This window comes from Oncorhynchus clarkii, chromosome 18 (genome assembly GCF_045791955.1).
Source record: "Oncorhynchus clarkii lewisi isolate Uvic-CL-2024 chromosome 18, UVic_Ocla_1.0, whole genome shotgun sequence".
Lineage (NCBI taxonomy): Eukaryota > Metazoa > Chordata > Actinopteri > Salmoniformes > Salmonidae > Oncorhynchus > Oncorhynchus clarkii.
The window spans coordinates 55236734-55254077 of record NC_092164.1 but is presented as its reverse complement, the minus strand read 5'-3'; the positions used below and the strand labels follow the sequence as shown (position 1 = coordinate 55254077).

The 17344-nt window shown below is 45.3% G+C and overlaps 2 protein-coding genes across 3 annotated transcripts in view; both read left to right on the top strand.

Annotated features, from left to right (window-relative positions):
- LOC139373714 (formin-like protein 2) overlaps positions 1–2654 on the top strand; it is a 28188-nt gene extending 25534 nt beyond the window's left edge. For both annotated transcript variants that reach the window (XM_071114608.1, XM_071114607.1), the window contains 6 exons: positions 899–1028; positions 1143–1306; positions 1457–1558; positions 1851–1949; positions 2215–2344; positions 2421–2654. In XM_071114608.1, coding sequence (XP_070970709.1) covers positions 899–1028; positions 1143–1306; positions 1457–1558; positions 1851–1949; positions 2215–2344; positions 2421–2500 — 705 coding nt within the window. In that variant the 3' untranslated portion in view covers positions 2501–2654. The remainder of the gene's footprint in view (positions 1–898; positions 1029–1142; positions 1307–1456; positions 1559–1850; positions 1950–2214; positions 2345–2420) is intronic.
- A 1916-nt stretch (positions 2655–4570) lies between these two features.
- LOC139372723 (coiled-coil domain-containing protein 14-like) lies at positions 4571–10489 on the top strand. The gene is made up of 11 exons (XM_071112519.1): positions 4571–4778; positions 4948–5000; positions 5595–5667; positions 5810–5882; positions 5970–6113; positions 6212–7207; positions 7354–7492; positions 7568–7650; positions 7844–7987; positions 8162–8294; positions 9347–10489. The coding sequence occupies exons 1-11, from the start codon at positions 4749–4751 to the stop codon at positions 10149–10151; spliced, it is 2673 nt and encodes an 890-aa protein (XP_070968620.1). The 5' UTR covers positions 4571–4748; the 3' UTR covers positions 10152–10489.
- Positions 10490–17344: the final 6855 nt, after the last annotated feature.

Here is a 17344-nt window from a genome sequence, read left to right as displayed (position 1 = left end):
CTACCCAACACACTCTTTCTAATACACACTACCCAACACACTTTTTCTATGACCTAATACACATTACCCAACACACTCTTTCTAGTACACACTACCCAACACTCCCTTTCTAATACACACTACCAACACACTCTTTCTAATACCTAGTACACACTACCCAACACACTCTTTCTATTACCTCATACACACTACCCAACACACTCTTTCTTATACCTAATACACACTACCCAACACACTCTTTCTATGACCTAATACACACTACACAACACACTCTTTCTAATACCTAATACACACTACCCAACACACTCTTTCTATTACTTAATACACACTACCCAACACACTCTTTCTATGACCTAATACACACTACACAACACACTCTTTCTAATACCTAATACACACTACCCAACACACTCTTTCTATGACCTAGTACACACTACCAACACACTCTTTCTAATACCTAATACACACTACCCAACACACTCTTTCTATGACCTAATACACACTACCCAACACTCTTTCTAATATCTAGTACACATTACCCAACACACTCTTTCTAATACACACTACCCAACACACTCTTTCTAATACCTAGTACACACTACCCAACACACTCTTTCTAATACCTAATACACACTACCCAACACACTCTTTCTAATACCTAGTACACACTACCCAACACACTCTTTCTAATACCTAATACACACTACCCAACACACTTTCTAATACCCAGTACACACTACCCAACACACTCTTTCTTATATCTAATACCAACCTTCTGATTCTAACACACACCACCTAATATACATATGTTGTGATACGTAACACACACATAATAAGCTTGATTTACTCTTTTGAATGTCAAATACACACCAGAAGGTAATGTGTGTGTCCCTCCCAGCTGCTGGAGACTAAGACTACCGACAGAAAGCAGACCCTGCTGCATTACATAGCCAACGTGGTGAGAGAGAAATACCCCGGAGTCGCTCTGTTCTACAATGAGCTGCACTATGTAGAGAAAGCTGCCGCAGGTGAGTGTGTGTCTGTTTGTCTTTTGTGTGTGTCACAGTTATCTTCCTCTGCAGAACGTGGTGTGTGATATTAAGGAACTAACCTATTATATTGTGTGTGTGTGTGTGTGTCAGTGTCCCTGGAGAACGTGGTGTGTGACGTGAAGGAGTGTCAGCGTGGTATGGATCTGTCGTGGAGGGAATACAGCATGCACGGCCACAACCCACTCCTCAAAGACTTCATCAGCAAACACGAGACTCGCCTGCAGAAACTACAGGAGGACGCACACATCGCACAGGCAAGAAAACACACATTCACACACACACATTCATACACACACGCACGAACACACACAAGTACCTCAGATACATCAAAGTGTTATATGACCGTGGTGACCATGGTCCTTCATAGTCCTGTTTTCTGATCCTGGTTGTGTTATGGTTCTCAGGATGCATTTGACGATGCGGTGAAGCACTTTGGGGAGAGCTCTAAAACCATGCCTCCCTCTGTCTTCTTCCCTGTGTTTGTACGATTCATCAAAGCCTACAGGGTGAGCAGAATGTGTGTGTTTGTACGATTCATCAAAGCCTACAGGGTGAGCAGAATATGTGTGTTTGTACGATTCATCAAAGCCTACAGGGTGAGCAGAATGTGTGTGTTTGTACGATTCATCAAAGCCTACAGGGTGAGCAGAATGTGTGTGTTTGTACGATTCATCAAAGCCTACAGGGTGAGCAGAATGTGTGTGTTTGTGTGCGTGCGTGCGTGCGTAGCAACAGTATACACAAAGACGTGAGTCAAAGTTGAACTTAATGTGTGTGTGTGTGTGTGTGTGTGTGTAGCTGGCGGAGGAGGAGAATGAGCAGAGGAGGAGGCAAGAGCAGGCGCTGATAGAGAAGCTGGAGCAGGAGGAGCTGCAACAGGAGCAGGAGGCGCCTAAGGTACAGCCCCGTTACCATGGAGACAGGCCTGCCGGTCTGTCGCCATGGATATGACAGTATCACCTTGACTTCACAGATCCAGTGTCTGTTCTGTGGAATGGAAGGACTGATGTTTTCTCGTTCCCTCTCTTTATCGCTCCCCATCTTTCCTTCTCTACTCCTCACACATACATTGATTCACCAACACATATCTACTTTATTTCTACCTCTCTCACAAACACACACACACACACACACACACACACACACACACACACACACACAGTCCCCGTCCAACCGTCCAAAGCAGCGGCAGCAGGAGTCCCTGATCACAGAGCTGAGGAGGCGACAGGGCGGTAAAGACAGCAGACATGTCTACGAGGGCAAAGATGGAGCTATAGAGGACATCATTACAGGTACGCACACTCACACTCACACACACACACACTGTAGTTTAGTGCTGTGTTTTGATTGGCTGTTTTTTGTCTGCAGTGCTGAAGACCGTCCCTTTCACTGCCAGGACGGCCAAACGCAGCTCTCGCTTCTTCTGTGATCCCACCCACACTGAATAACACTGCTAAACTCTCAGAGAGAGAGAGAGAGATATACAGGGTAGAGGGGAGGGAGAGGGGTGAGGGAAAGCTAGGTGGGAAAGATAAAGGGGAATAACAATGAGATAGAGAGAGGAGAGAAGCGTGGGGAAAAAGAGAGGCAGTTAGAGAGAGGGGGGAGATTGACCCGGTCTCAGAAGTAGTGACTCTACCAGAGAGAAGCTGAACTCTGAACTCTATAGCAAGACAGACATCAAGATTACCTGTGACCTCACCTGTCTGGTCTGACATCACTGCCCCCACCCCCCATCCCCTCTGTGTTACTTACACATGTTATGAAGCTTCTTTGCTGATTATAACTGTTTATAACCCTCCCAAAACCCTGGACTGTAGCCCTGGAATCAACCTGCAACCCACCATGCACTTTGACTTTCTGCCCTCTAAACCCGAAGACTGTTGAAAGGGGTCGGGTAGAGGGAGGAACTTGATACGCGATGACAGTGACTGGACATTTAGTAGCAACACAGTCTGGTCATTTAATAGCTACATAGCATTTCCAGTTTATCAGTTAATAGCAGACATGACAAGCAAAACAGAACAGCAAAAATAAACAGTTGTTTTTTGTCCAATTAGTATTAGTGATGTACAGTATGTGTCTCTAAAGCTGTGTAATGATGTCAGCAAATGACATGATCGCTGTCATAGGATATTGAGAAGGGAGGGGGAGAAGTTTGAAGAGTTTCTTCTTGTTGAACATTCCAACCAATTCTAATTGATAACGACATCACAAAGGGTTCTTAACCCACTCCTATCCAGCTGTAAGATGCCAGAATTGAACACTGAGAATAGTGTTCGAAAAGCTCACTCCTACAAGGTTCCCTCTTCTCCGTCTGCTGCTGTGTGACAGTGAAACGTGTACAGCGCTCGCTACGTTCACTACATTGACTATGTTTACTATTTACTACCTTTAATACCTTTAACCTCCAACAGGGTTTTTCAAAGCTCAGGCCCTCCAGTTCCTCAGTCCTGCTGGTTTTCCTTTCTCCCTGGCACTTGATTGATCGTTTAATGTTACTGATAATGATTGGCTGCAGAGTGCACACACACCTGGTTTCCCAGGTAGAAATCGGTCTCTGATTAAAAGAGAAGTATGAAAACCAGTAGACACTGTGGCCCTCGAGGACAGGAGTTGATACCCCATACTACCCTAAAATAAAGGTCCCTGTCTTATCCTTGCCTGACCATCCAAAAGTCCCAGTCTGTTTCTGCTTTATAGCCAACTGACTCCTTTGTTGTGATCTTGTCAAGGTGAAGGTAAAGGATGTAGTGTTCTTGAATGCAGAAAGTCTGGCACCTAGGCTACTACACCACCCATGATCTTTCCTGGCTCATGGGACCAACTTTTACAGAGACTCGAGAGGGATCGCTCCATTTCATAAAAAAATCATTAAAAAATGTAACTGCAAAAAACAACAACAGCACAATACTTTTCTACTGTGTATATATATTTTCTAGGGAATCCCGCTTGTTGCTTTTATCCCTCACTCCCAACCCTGCTGTTTGTCAATGTTGATGTTCATTCTTAATCTGCACTCGTTGTGTAAATAAACTGTATCCAGTCAGACTGTGTCTCTGTGTGTGTACCACTGGAAGTGGTAACATTGAACATATATTTATTTATATCATAACATTTCTTTCCATAGTAAGATTTACATTAATCCAACAACACAATATATTGTTTGAATCACATATTCCCAGGAAACACATAAAAAAATGCTAATGGTAATAAAACAATCGTTGGTGTTAATTTGTATCATGTCGTCTCCATGGTGACACCGAATTCAGCGTCGTCAGACCAACATTTAGGGAGGAGAGGAGGGGGCTACATTTGAGTGACATTTGCTTCATTCAATCGATAAACTGGAAATTACGACATCAGCTTACATCCGCCAATAACATTCATTGGATGTTTGGCAGCGATGTTTTCATTGGTCACGACGTTATTTCCCGTTTCAAACAAAACCCGCCGGTTCCTGTTTATGCTAGCGCCAGTAAAAAAATTAAGCTAATAATAACTGTAACAAAAGCTTCAACGTGACAACATCAACTAGTTTCGCTCTAGATAGTCAGTCAGAAAATGCTTCAGACATTTTGTGCACTCAAAGTTAGTGCAGTTTGCAGATAGTTTATTAGGGCTACTCTTGGAAAGAATTGGTTAGCTACCATCGTTTTTCTTCCTTCGATTTGGACAGCAGTTGACTGGCCAGCTATGCCAAAGCAAGGGCTTGCTAGACACAAGGTAAGACATCTCAGCTATCCACAATGTGCCTGCGAACTGGTTCTTAGCCGTCTTGATAATGAATGTAATTAGTCTCATATGGTGGTGTCTAGCTTTCCCCCCTAGCCTCTCAGGGAAAGGACACCATTTTAGAGTGTATTCAGATTCAGCCCCTGTTTTTGACTGACAGGTGATATCCTCTGGAAGACTGACTGGTGGGAGGGGCCAGGGCTCAAAGAAGAGGTAAGTCGTTTATCCCCGGGGTCTTCAACGAGGTCTGGAGGACCGCACTGAAATATTTCCTCGCCGCCAAAAATGTGCAAAAAATAGTCATCTGTCCATCGTTTTTGGAATTTTCAAGGCTCTCTGACTGTCTAGCTTTCATTTAGGTTATTATTAGCGAGCAGATTGGCATTTGTTGTCATGAATCTTGCCCTGGAGGCAGCTCTGTAGAGTGGCATAAACATCTGATTTTAACCTAAACTTAACCACACTACTAAACCTAATGCCTAACCCTAACCTTCAAATTAAGACCAAAAAGCACATTTTTGTTTCATAATTTTTTTTACAATGTAGCAGATTTGGACTTTGCAGCTGGCCCATCTAGCAGAAAAAGCTCTGTTCTGTCTCCAGGGAATGAGTCATGACAATAAACATCAACCTATTAGTGAACTGGGCACAGTCAAGAAACTTGATGTAGGTCCATTATCATTTATTTTTGTCAGTTTAAAGTATATTGAGTTTATCCGTCCCCCTAGGTAAGAGAACACACAGGACTGATAAACATCCCTGTTGCAGAGTGTCATTATATCCATTCACTGTCACTCTGTTCTGTAGGGGAGCAGGGCGTCCACTAGTCACTTCTACTGAGCCGGCTTATTCCCTCTACTCCACAGACTCAGAGGACCAGGTAATAACACATCCATAAACAGTCAGTAGCAACGTTAATAACAAGTTAATAACAAGCCTATTTGTGTAATATATTAATAAGAGTTATAATCACCTAACAGTGATTATATGGTAAGATGGTTTGCATCTGTGCTCTCTCTAAGGTGACAACCATTCACCAGGGTCTGGATCAGTGTGCTGCGCTGCTCAATGTCATTCTCCAGGCAGAGACGGCAGGTACCAGTCAACTACTTACTCTGTTTCTACAGAACCTTTACATGTCTAGTTGAAATTATTGACCAAAGTGTTTGCATTGTGTGATAGAGGCCAAGCCAATCTCCGTCAGGGGAGCAGGGAAGACTCGAGCCGCCAAATCCCGACCGCTGTGCACTCTGGGAAATGAGAGGGTAGACATAGAGAGGAGGAAGCAGACAAAGAGACCTGTCACTCAGACTGCTAAAAAAACAGGTGGGACCTGTGTGTGTCTCTGTGTGTGTGTCTCTCTGTGTGTGTCTCTGTGTGTGCGTATGTGTTGGTGTGCAAAAATGGATAACTCTCTGCTCCAGCTCCCGTGCAGAAGACGATCCTGTCATCCCTGTCGTATCCTGGGATGAGGAACAAAGTTCAGAGTTTGGCCGGAACGTCAGAGCCGAAGTCAGATGCTCGGTTTAACTGTCGCCTGACCACCTCCACCCCCACCCTGAGTCCCCAAAGACTCCCCCCTAACAACACACTCCCCCCAGGCCCCTCAGTCCCTCTAGCCCAGCCTGGAGGCTCCATCATTGGGGTGGCATCAGTCCACCTGGGGGGCTCTAGCTCCACAGCTCCGTTAGCTTCTCCTGGAGCTGTAGCTACCTCCCTACCCACAGCCCCTCTCACAGGACCAGTGCTCTCTCTCCTCGCAGCCCAGCCAAGAGGCTTTGTCTCTGGGGTTGGAGGTTCGGCTGCCCAGGGGAGCTCCAGGTCCTGTGGCCTGCACCTCGGTGCTCCCTCTGTGGAGAGGCTAGCCCTGTCTGCCCCCCTGCCCTCAGACAGCTCTGTGTCTGGAGAAAGTGGACATCCAATCTCATCTTCCTGCTCTCCCTCTCGTCAGGGACCACCAGTACTCTTCTCTGAAATTCATCCTCACCCCCAACCTCACCCCCTTGCCAACACTCAACCACAGTCTGCCCCAGATGCTACATCCCTGGACAGGGGGGGCCAGCTGGTTTCTACCCAGGATGGAGGGACCTTAGCCAGGGAGGCTTGCGGCCACATGGAGGGTAACGCTGGAGAGGAGGAAGAGGAGTGTCCAGTGAGAGACACTAGCGCCCAGACCTGCTTTAGCATACAAACACACACCCAGCTGGCATACACACATCCACACACACACATAGATCCAGTGCCTGTACAGGCATACTTACAACACACACATCCAGGTGTGGCTCCCAACCACACACACTCGTACACACGCCTGCCGCTGGCGCTGGGCTCTAAGGGCTGTAGTCCAGAGGGAACCGCTCGGCAGGTGATGACTGTTCAGTACCTCCTTGGAGAGTTGAAGGCTCTGCTCGCTGGCCAAGGTAATCAATCAATCAACCAACCTGTCAAAATAATCAGTCAACTCATCAATCAGTCAAAATTACTATTTAATCAAATGTTAATCAAATTCAATCTCCGCCACTCTCTCTCTTCCCTCTCTTCCCTCCCTCCTCCCCCTCCTCTGTAGACAGTGTAGCAGAGCGTCTGGTGTGTGAGCTGGAGCAGACAGTGTCTCTACTTCCTGTCATGGTGGGCAGCTCTAACATCCAGGCTGAGATTGCTCTGGTCCTGCAACCTCTACGCAGTGAGAACGCACTGCTACGCAGGTCAGCACCATCACCCGTGTGTGTGTGTGTGTGTGTTTCATACAGAAGATTGATCACTTTAACGTGTGTGTTCAGGCGTCTGAGGATAGTGAACCAACAGTTGCAGGAGAGAGAGCGAGCAGAGAGGGAGGCCAGAGATGTCCACTGTGACACTGACAGTAAGATAAACTGCCCGGCCCTCTTTCAACTGTCTATCAGTGAGAGGTTATTATCGTGTGTCTGTATCTCTGAGTATCTAACCTCCTCTGTGTCTTAGTGTCGCCTGTCTAAAGCCTCATCTGTCTCTTAGTGTCGCCTGTCTAACCTCCTCTGTCTCTTGGTGTCGCCTGTCTAACCTCCTCTGTCTCTTAGTGTCAGCTCTGCAGTCGGAGCTCAACGATGCTCACACAAGCCTGCAAGAGCTGCAGCGCGGCAACACTGGGCTACGGCAAGCCCTGGTGGACACACAGAGCCAGCTGCAGCAGAGTGAGGCGGAGTGCAGTCGTATCAGTAAAGGTAATAGATGAGGGGGGAACGTACTCCGCTTCTTTTCTATTTGATTTCTAAATACATGAAGATCAGGGCCTTAAACTGATCCATATTACGCTGAGATTAAAGGATCTCTGAGGTGTCTGTGTGTATTATCTAATACATGTATATAAGTGTGTCTGTGTGTGTGTCTGTGTGTAGACGTGCAGTCTGCTCTGGGTGAGGTGCAGGGCTGTAACCGCAGGCTGCAGGAGTGTCAGAAGGAGAATGCTGCACTGGCCCTCAATACCCAGAAGAGGGAGACAGAGATCCACACACTACAGGAGCACCTCAGGTGTGTAGGTGTGTGTGTGTGTGTGTGTGTGTGTGTGTGTGTGTGTGTGTGTGTGTGTGTGTGTGTGTGTGTGTGTGTGTGTGTGTGTGTGTGTGTGTGTGTGTGTGTGTGTGTGTGTGTGTGTGTGTGTGTGTGTGTGTGTGTGTGTGTGTGTGTGTGTGTGTGTGTGTGTGTGTACTTTCTAAAAATGTATTGGAGTTTTTATTTTTTACTGACCATTTCTCTCTCTCGACCTGTCCTCTGTCTGTCTGTTTCTCTCTCTCGACCTGTCCTCTGTCTGTCTGTTTCTCTCTCTCTCGACCTGTCCTCTGTCTGTCTCTGTTTCTCTCTCTGTTTCTCTCTCTCGACCTGTCCTCTGTCTGTCTGTTTCTCTCTCTCGACCTGTCCTCTGTCTGTCTGTTTCTCTCTCTCTCGACCTGTCCTCTGTCTGTCTCTGTTTCTCTCTCTCGACCTGTCCTCTGTCTGTCTCTGTTTCTCTCTCTCGACCTGTCCTCTGTCTGTCTCTGTTTCTCTCTCTCGACCTGTCCTCTGTCTGTCTGTTTCTCTCTCTGTTTCTCTCTCTCGACCTGTCCTCTGTCTGTCTGTTTCTCTCTCTCGACCTGTCCTCTGTCTGTCTGTTTCTCTCTCTCGACCTGTCCTCTGTCTGTCTCTGTTTCTCTCTCTCGACCTGTCCTCTGTCTGTCTGTTTCTCTCTCTCGACCTGTCCTCTGTCTGTCTGTTTCTCTCTCTCGACCTGTCCTCTGTCTGTCTGTTTCTCTCTCTCGACCTGTCCTCTGTCTGTCTGTTTCTCTCTCTCGACCTGTCCTCTGTCTGTCTGTTTCTCTCTCTCGACCTGTCCTCTGTCTGTCTGTTTCTCTCTCTCGACCTGTCCTCTGTCTGTCTGTTTCTCTCTCTCGACCTGTCCTCTGTCTGTCTGTTTCTCTCTCTCGACCTGTCCTCTGTCTGTCTGTTTCTCTCTCTCGACCTGTCCTCTGTCTGTCTGTTTCTCTCTCTCTCTGTATTTTTCTCCCGCTCTTTCTTTATACCCTTCTCTCTCAACCTGTCTCTCTCAGAGCTCTACAGGTCCCTGTCACTGAGTTTCCTGCTGTGACTGACATCCCTACGTCCCGCCTCCCTCTCACTAAACGAGCTCTGGACCAATACCAGGACCAGCAGGGTCCGTCAGACCACCCAGTCAGCCAATACCTGTGGTCGTTGGAGCAGAAGGGGTGTGGTTCTGTCTCCCTGCCCTGTAAAGGCCCTGAGTGCCACTACACACACCAGCAGGACTTCAGTGTGTGTACACCAGGTGGTCAGAGTGTGTGTGCGTCTGCGGATCAGGAAGTGGGTCTGTGTGTGGCTCTGGAAAGAAAAGCCACCCCACCTTTGGCCTTCGCCCCACTGAGAGAGACTGTGAGGTCACCACTTCCTGTTGAGGGGTTACCGCTTCCTGTGATGTCACAGAGAGGAGGGGGGTCACCACTTACTGTGATGTCACAGAGAGGAGGAGGAGGACCACAGGGTCTTCAGAGCCTTGGTGTTGCCCTCGAGAGTTTCCCTCAATTAAAAAGCCTATTATCTAATCTCCACCAATCAAACGGACTCTGCTCTAATGGCGCTGGACACTCTGACCTGTCCCAGAGTCACCGGCGCCGTCTGGACATGGATATGGCATCACCGGGCAAGGGGCGGAACTCTTCGCTTGACTCCACTGGCCTCTCCTTATGTGAGGTCAGATCCTTGGCTTCTGATTGGAGTGCAGGGTCAAGCTCGACCTTTGACACGCGTGACGAACAGGAGTTCCGGAACGGGCTGGCCGCTCTGGACGCCAGCATTGCCAGCTTGCAGAGAACTATAAAGCAGGACCTCAAGCGATGAGACAGAGACACACACACACACACACACCGAGGTAGTCTGAATCTATTCCAATGTAATAAAATAACCAATGTCTTTTTTTAGGTTTCTTTTTAATTGTACTTTATTTGAATGAAATGGCAAATGAAATAGTTATTCTTTTTTCGTCACTATTTATTCTTTACTTTAAAGACGGGTTACCTGAGAACTTCAGGAAAACGAAGCACGCGCTTCAATGGGGCAGAAGGCCATGTGTTGTGATTCTGGATGGCCAGACAGCAACAATGACACGATGCCATGTGTTGTGATTCTGGATGGCCAGACAGCAACAATGACACGATGCCATGTGTTGTGATTCTGGATGGCCAGACAGCAACAATGACACGATGCCATGTGTTGTGATTCTGGATGGCCAGACAGCAACAATGACACGATGCCATGTGTTGTGATTCTGGATGGCCAGACAGCAACAATGACACCATGCCATGTGTTGTGATTCTGGATGGCCAGACAGCAACAATGACACGATGCCATGTGTTGTGATTCTGGATGGCCAGACAGCAACAATGACACGATGCCATGTGTTGTGATTCTGGATGGCCAGACAGCAACAATGACACGATGCCATGTGTTGTGATTCTGGATGGCCAGACAGCAACAATGACACGATGCCATGTGTTGTGATTCTGGATGGCCAGACAGCAACGATGACACGATGCCATGTGTTGTGATTCTGGATGGCCAGACAGCAACAATGACACGATGCCATGTGTTGTGATTCTGGATGGCCAGACAGCAACAATGACACGATGCCATGTGTTGTGATTCTGGATGGCCAGACAGCAACAATGACACCATGCCATGTGTTGTGATTCTGGATGGCCAGACAGCAACAATGACACGATGCCATGTGTTGTGATTCTGGATGGCCAGACAGCAACAATGACACGATGCCATGTGTTGTGATTCTGGATGGCCAGACAGCAACGATGACACGATGCCATGTGTTGTGATTCTGGATGGCCAGACAGCAACGATGACACGATGCCATGTGTTGTGATTCTGGATGGCCAGACAGCAACAATGACACGATGCCATGTGTTGTGATTCTGGATGGCCAGACAGCAACAATGACACGATGCCATGTGTTGTGATTCTGGATGGCCAGACAGCAACAATGACACGATGCCATGTGTTGTGATTCTGGATGGCCAGACAGCAACAATGACACGATGCCATGTGTTGTGATTCTGGATGGCCAGACAGCAACAATGACACGATGCCATGTGTTGTGATTCTGGATGGCCAGACAGCAACAATGACACGATGCCATGTGTTGTGATTCTGGATGGCCAGACAGCAACAATGACACGATGCCATGTGTTGTGATTCTGGATGGCCAGACAGCAACAATGACACGATGCCATGTGTTGTGATTCTGGATGGCCAGACAGCAACAATGACACGATGCCATGTGTTGTGATTCTGGATGGCCAGACAGCAACAATGACACGATGCCATGTGTTGTGATTCTGGATGGCCAGACAGCAACAATGACACGATGCCATGTGTTGTGATTCTGGATGGCCAGACAGCAACAATGACACGATGCCATGTGTTGTGATTCTGGATGTCCAGACAGCAACAATGACACGATGCCATGTGTTGTGATTCTGGATGGCCAGACAGCAACAATGACACGATGCCATGTGTTGTGATTCTGGATGGCCAGACAGCAACAATGACACGATGCCATGTGTTGTGATTCTGGATGGCCAGACAGCAACAATGACACGATGCCATGTGTTGTGATTCTGGATGGCCAGACAGCAACAATGACACGATGCCATGTGTTGTGATTCTGGATGGCCAGACAGCAACGATGACACGATGCCATGTGTTGTGATTCTGGATGGCCAGACAGCAACGATGACACGATGCCATGTGTTGTGATTCTGGATGGCCAGACAGCAACGATGACACGATGCCATGTGTTGTGATTCTGGATGGCCAGACAGCAACGATGACACGATGCCATGTGTTGTGATTCTGGATGGCCAGACAGCAACAATGACACGATGCCATGTGTTGTGATTCTGGATGGCCAGACAGCAACAATGACACGATGCCATGTGTTGTGATTCTGGATGGCCAGACAGCAACAATGACACGATGCCATGTGTTGTGATTCTGGATGGCCAGACAGCAACAATGACACCATGCCATGTGTTGTGATTCTGGATGGCCAGACAGCAACAATGACACGATGCCATGTGTTGTGATTCTGGATGGCCAGACAGCAACAATGACACGATGCCATGTGTTGTGATTCTGGATGGCCAGACAGCAACAATGACACGATGCCGTGGGGAATCGTAAGCGGCTCATTTCAGCTAGTTCTATTTGTTTTTCTATCATGTTTTGACTGAGCTAGCTAACCAACAACTGTAATGGTGGATTTGAGAGACAAGTGCTCATTGTACAACTTCATTTATGTTTTCAATAAACATTGGAGAAGAAATATAGTTGACATGTTATCAACAATCTATGCCAACCCTATCTCTCTCTTGCCCCATAGCTGAGCACGTGTCGGTTTTTGATGCTTAACAACCAACCCATCATTTGAATTAAGGGAGAAGGAAATATGATGTATTGTTAAGTATTGAAATAATGTTCTCCCTCCTACGATGAGTCAGGGTTTAATAACACTGATACCTAAAGCCTAAAGAATAAGTTCTGCTCATCCATAACTGGTGTCCATTTTGTCTACTTAATAATGACTACTTGCAAAAAAGAATGAAAGAAGTCATGGATGCAATCATTGGTGAAACGCAGTCTGGCTTTATGAGGAACAGACATATTTCTAACAATATCAGACTAGTATTAGACATACCTGACTACTCAGACCTAATAACTGAGGATAGCTTCATATTATTTTTAGATTTTTATAAAGCATTTGACACAGTTGAGCATCAGTTCCTCTTCCACTCCCTTGAGAAATGTGGCTTTGGGGATTTTTTCTGTAAGGCTATTAAGACTCTATACGAATGGTAACAGCTCTATCAAACTGAAACATGGCACCTCACCTAGATTTGAGTTAAAGAGAGGAATTATGCAATGTTGTCCGATCTCACCGTATCTATTTTATTAATCACCCAACTACTTACAAATTCTTTAAATAATAGTCCTGTACAAGGTATTTCCATAGCTGGTAAAGAAATTATTATAAGCCAGCTGGCTGATGATACTACACTTTTTCTGAAAGACGCTAGTCAGATTCCTATATCGATCAATGTGATAGAATCCTTTTCCAAAGCGTCTGGTCTATATCTTAACATTAATAAATGTGAACTCATGGCTGTTAAAGATTGTGACACCTTCATATTATGGTATTCCAGTGAAAGAAGAACTTACAAATTTAGGCATAACCATTACTAAGGATCAGAAGTCTAGAGGCTTACTCAATTTGAACCCTCTTGTTAAAAAAACCCAGAAGAAGCTAAATCAATGGCTACAGAGGGACTTATCCTTAAAAGGAAGAGTCCTAATAACCAAGGCTGAAGGTATCTCTAGGCTGACACATGCCGCGCTACCTTTATATCTTGACGGTAAAATAAGCAAGAAGATAAACCAGATGCTTCTCAACTTTCTGTGAGAAACCGTACCCATTACATTAAGAAAACTGTTGTAATGAAGACTTATGAGTATGGTGGGCTGAATTTTCTGGACTTTACTACCTTAATTAAAACTTCTTCGGGATCAGTGTCCCTTCCACGGGACGGTTAAGCTAATGTAGGCTAATGCGATTAGGATGAGGTTGTAAGTAACAAGAACATTTCACAGGACATAGACATATCTGATATTGGCAGAAAGCTTAAATTCTTGTTAATCTAACTGCACTGTCCAATTTACAGTAGCTATAACAGTGAAAGAATATCATGCTATTGTTTGAGGAGAGTGCATAATTTTGAACATAAAAAGTTAATAAACAAATTAGGCATATTTGGGCAGAAATGCAATGGCTCATTGGATTAGTCTAAAACGTTGCACATACACTGCTGCCATCTAGTGGCCAAAATATATGTTGCACCTGGACTGGAATAATACATTATGGGCTTTCTCTTGCATTTCAAAGATAATGGTAGAAAAAAAATACAGAAGAATGTTTTTTTCTTCTTTGTATTATCTTTCACCAGATCTATTGTGTTATATTCTCCTACATCCCTTACACATTTCCACAAACTTCAAAGTGTTTCCTTTCAAATGGTACCAAGAATATGCATATCCTTGCTTCAGGGCCTGAGCTACAGGCAGTTAGATTGGAGTATGTCATTTCAAGAGAAAATTGAAAAAAAAGGGGCGGATCCTTAAATAATACTTTTAAGATCAATTGGATAAAACAATTCATAAGAAGTTACACTTCCATGTGGAACTTTATTCCTCAGCATGTCTTCTCTACTTTTGGTAGCCTTAACTTCATGTTAGTTTGCAATTATAATATTGACAAAGTTCCAGTGAAACTCTCTGCAGGTCGACAGGTTTTCTTCTTATGGTCCTTCATTTATAAGGATCATTTTTCTCCACACAGATATTATACACTGCTCAAAAAAATAAATGGAACACTAAAATAACACATCCTAGATCTGAATGAATGAAATATTCTTATTAAATACTTTTTTCTTTACATAGTTTAATGTGCTGACAACAAAATCACACAAAAATGATCAATGGAAATTACATTTATCAACCCATGGAGGTCTGGATTTGGAGTCACACTCAAAATTAAAGTGGAAAACCACACTACAGGCTGATCCAACTTTGATGTAATGTCCTTAAAACAAGTCTAAATGAGGCTCAGTAGTGTGTGGCCTCCACGTGCCTGTATGACCTCCCTACAACACCTGGGCATGCTCCTGATGAGGTGGTGGATGGTCTCCTGAGGGATCTCCTCCCAGACCTGGACTAAAGCATCCGCCAACTCCTGGACAGTCTGTGGTGCAACTGTGGATGGAGCGAGACATGATGTCCCAGATGTGCTCAATTGGATTCAGGTCTGGGGAACAGGCGGGCCAGTCCATAGCATCAATGCCTTCCTCTTGCAGGAACTGCTGACACACTCCAGCCACATGAGGTTTAGCATTGTCTTGCATTAGGAGGAACCCAGGGCCAACCGCACCAGCATATGGTCTCACAAGGGGTCTGAGGATCTCATCTCGGTACCTAATGGCAGTCAGGCTACCTCTGGCGAGCACATGGAGGGCTGTGCGGCCCCCCAAAGAAATGCCACCCCACACCATGACTGACCCACCGCCAAACCGGTCATGCTGGAGGATGTTGCAGGCAGCAGAACGTTCTCCACGGCGTCTCCAGACTCTGTCACGTCTGTCACGTGCTCAGTGTGAACCTGCTTTCATCTGTGAAGAGCACAGGGCACCAGTGGTGAATTTGCCAATCTTGGTGTTCTCTGGCAAATGCCAAACGTCCTGCACGGTGTTGGGCTGTAAGCACAACCCCCACCTGTGGACGTCGGGCCCTCATACCACCCTCATGGAGTCTGTTTCTGACCGTTTGAGCCGACACATGCACATTTGTGGCCTGCTGGAGGTCATTTTGCAGGGCTCTGGCAGTGCTCCTCCTGCTCCTCCTTACACAAAGGTGGAGGTAGCGGTCCTGCTGCTGGGTTGTTGCCCTCCTACGGCCTCCTCCACGTCTCCTGATGTACTGGCCTGTCTCCTGGTAGCGCCTCCATGCTCTGGACACTACGCTGACAGACACAGCAAACCTTCTTGCCACATCTCGCATTGATGTGCCATTCTGGATGAGCTGCACTACCTGAGCCACTTGTGTGGGTTGTAGACTCCCTCTCATGCTACCACTAGAGTGAAAGCACCGCCAGCATTCAAAAGCGACCAAAACATCAGCCAGGAAGCATAGGAACTGAGAAGTGGTCTGTGGTCACCCTCTGCAGAACCACTCCTTTATTGGGGGTGTCTTGCTAATTGCCTATAAATTGTCTATTCCATTTGCACAACAGCATGTGAAATTTATTGTCAATCAGTGTTGCTTCCTAAGTGGACAGTTTGATTTCACAGAAGTGTGATTGACTTGGAGTTACATTGTGTTGTTTAAGTGTTCCCTTCATTTTTTTGAGCAGTGTACATGGAATAGTCAGGATGGATATATTGTATAAAAATACTTCTTTGTTTTTAGAATATTGGTTCCGAAATAATATCCTATTGGTGAGACAACTTGTAAACGCAGAGGGTATTTTACTTATTGTAAGGAATTCTTATCACTTTACAAGAGCCCTGTAACACCTAAAGATGTTGAAATAGTTTTAGATGCCATTCCCTCAGGTGTTGCTCTGTTATTCAGGAACGTGTCAAGACCTGACTAACCGTAAAAGGAAGCATCCTAAGATGAGTTTTTCTTTTAGTTCATCCAACAACAATAGAGCTATACAAGCCTTGTTTCCAAATTCTTTCCTTATCCAGTAATGCCTTATTGGAATGGTTTTATTGATAATGTCTGTTGGAAAAAAGTTTGGATGTTGCCACACACATACCTACTTATTAACTAAATGAAGTACGTTTCTTTTTAAATGATTCATAAATACTATCCTGCCAACCACTATATGAAGAAGTAAAAAAACATAAACCCCGAGATTGTACCTTCTGTAATGACCACCCAGAAACAGTGTTGCTTATTTTTTGGAATTGTATTCATGTAAGGAATCTGTGGCAAGACATCAGTAGATTTATCATTTATGAAGATTGTACACTCTTATGGAGAGATGTGCTGCTTGGATTCTTTATTTACAATAGAAATAAGTTGAAACAATTTTATGTAATTAATTTCCTTATTGTTTTGGCCAAATTTCATGTTCCCAAATGTAAATTTACAAACAAAACACCACATTTTATTACCCTGCAAAAAGAAATTGAACTATATTTTAAGACTATTAAATACAGTGCCAACAAAAAAGCTGTTAGAATTATAAATATGTGTGTATGCCCCTTAAGGTTCTTGTGTAATGTGATATTGTACCCCTTAGCCCCGCCCCTAGCCCAAATGTCCTTTGTATATTCTTTATAAATACTTGTGTTCCCCATGTACTTTTTGTATTGATTTGTTGTTAATAAAAAATAAATACAATTATGTATTGTAAAGAATTCATGGGAATGTGGCCCTGCTAACTGTAGTCGCAGATTAGTGAC

Bases quoted from the DNA above. Each gene is read 5' to 3' on its own strand.
- LOC139372723 (XM_071112519.1), top strand. From the start codon at position 4,749: ATGCCAAAGCAAGGGCTTGCTAGACACAAG. The intron at 7,208-7,353 runs GTAATCAATCAA...CCTCCTCTGTAG, and splicing joins GGCTCTGCTCGCTGGCCAAG to ACAGTGTAGCAGAGCGTCTG. The intron at 7,988-8,161 runs GTAATAGATGAG...GTCTGTGTGTAG, and splicing joins GTGCAGTCGTATCAGTAAAG to ACGTGCAGTCTGCTCTGGGT.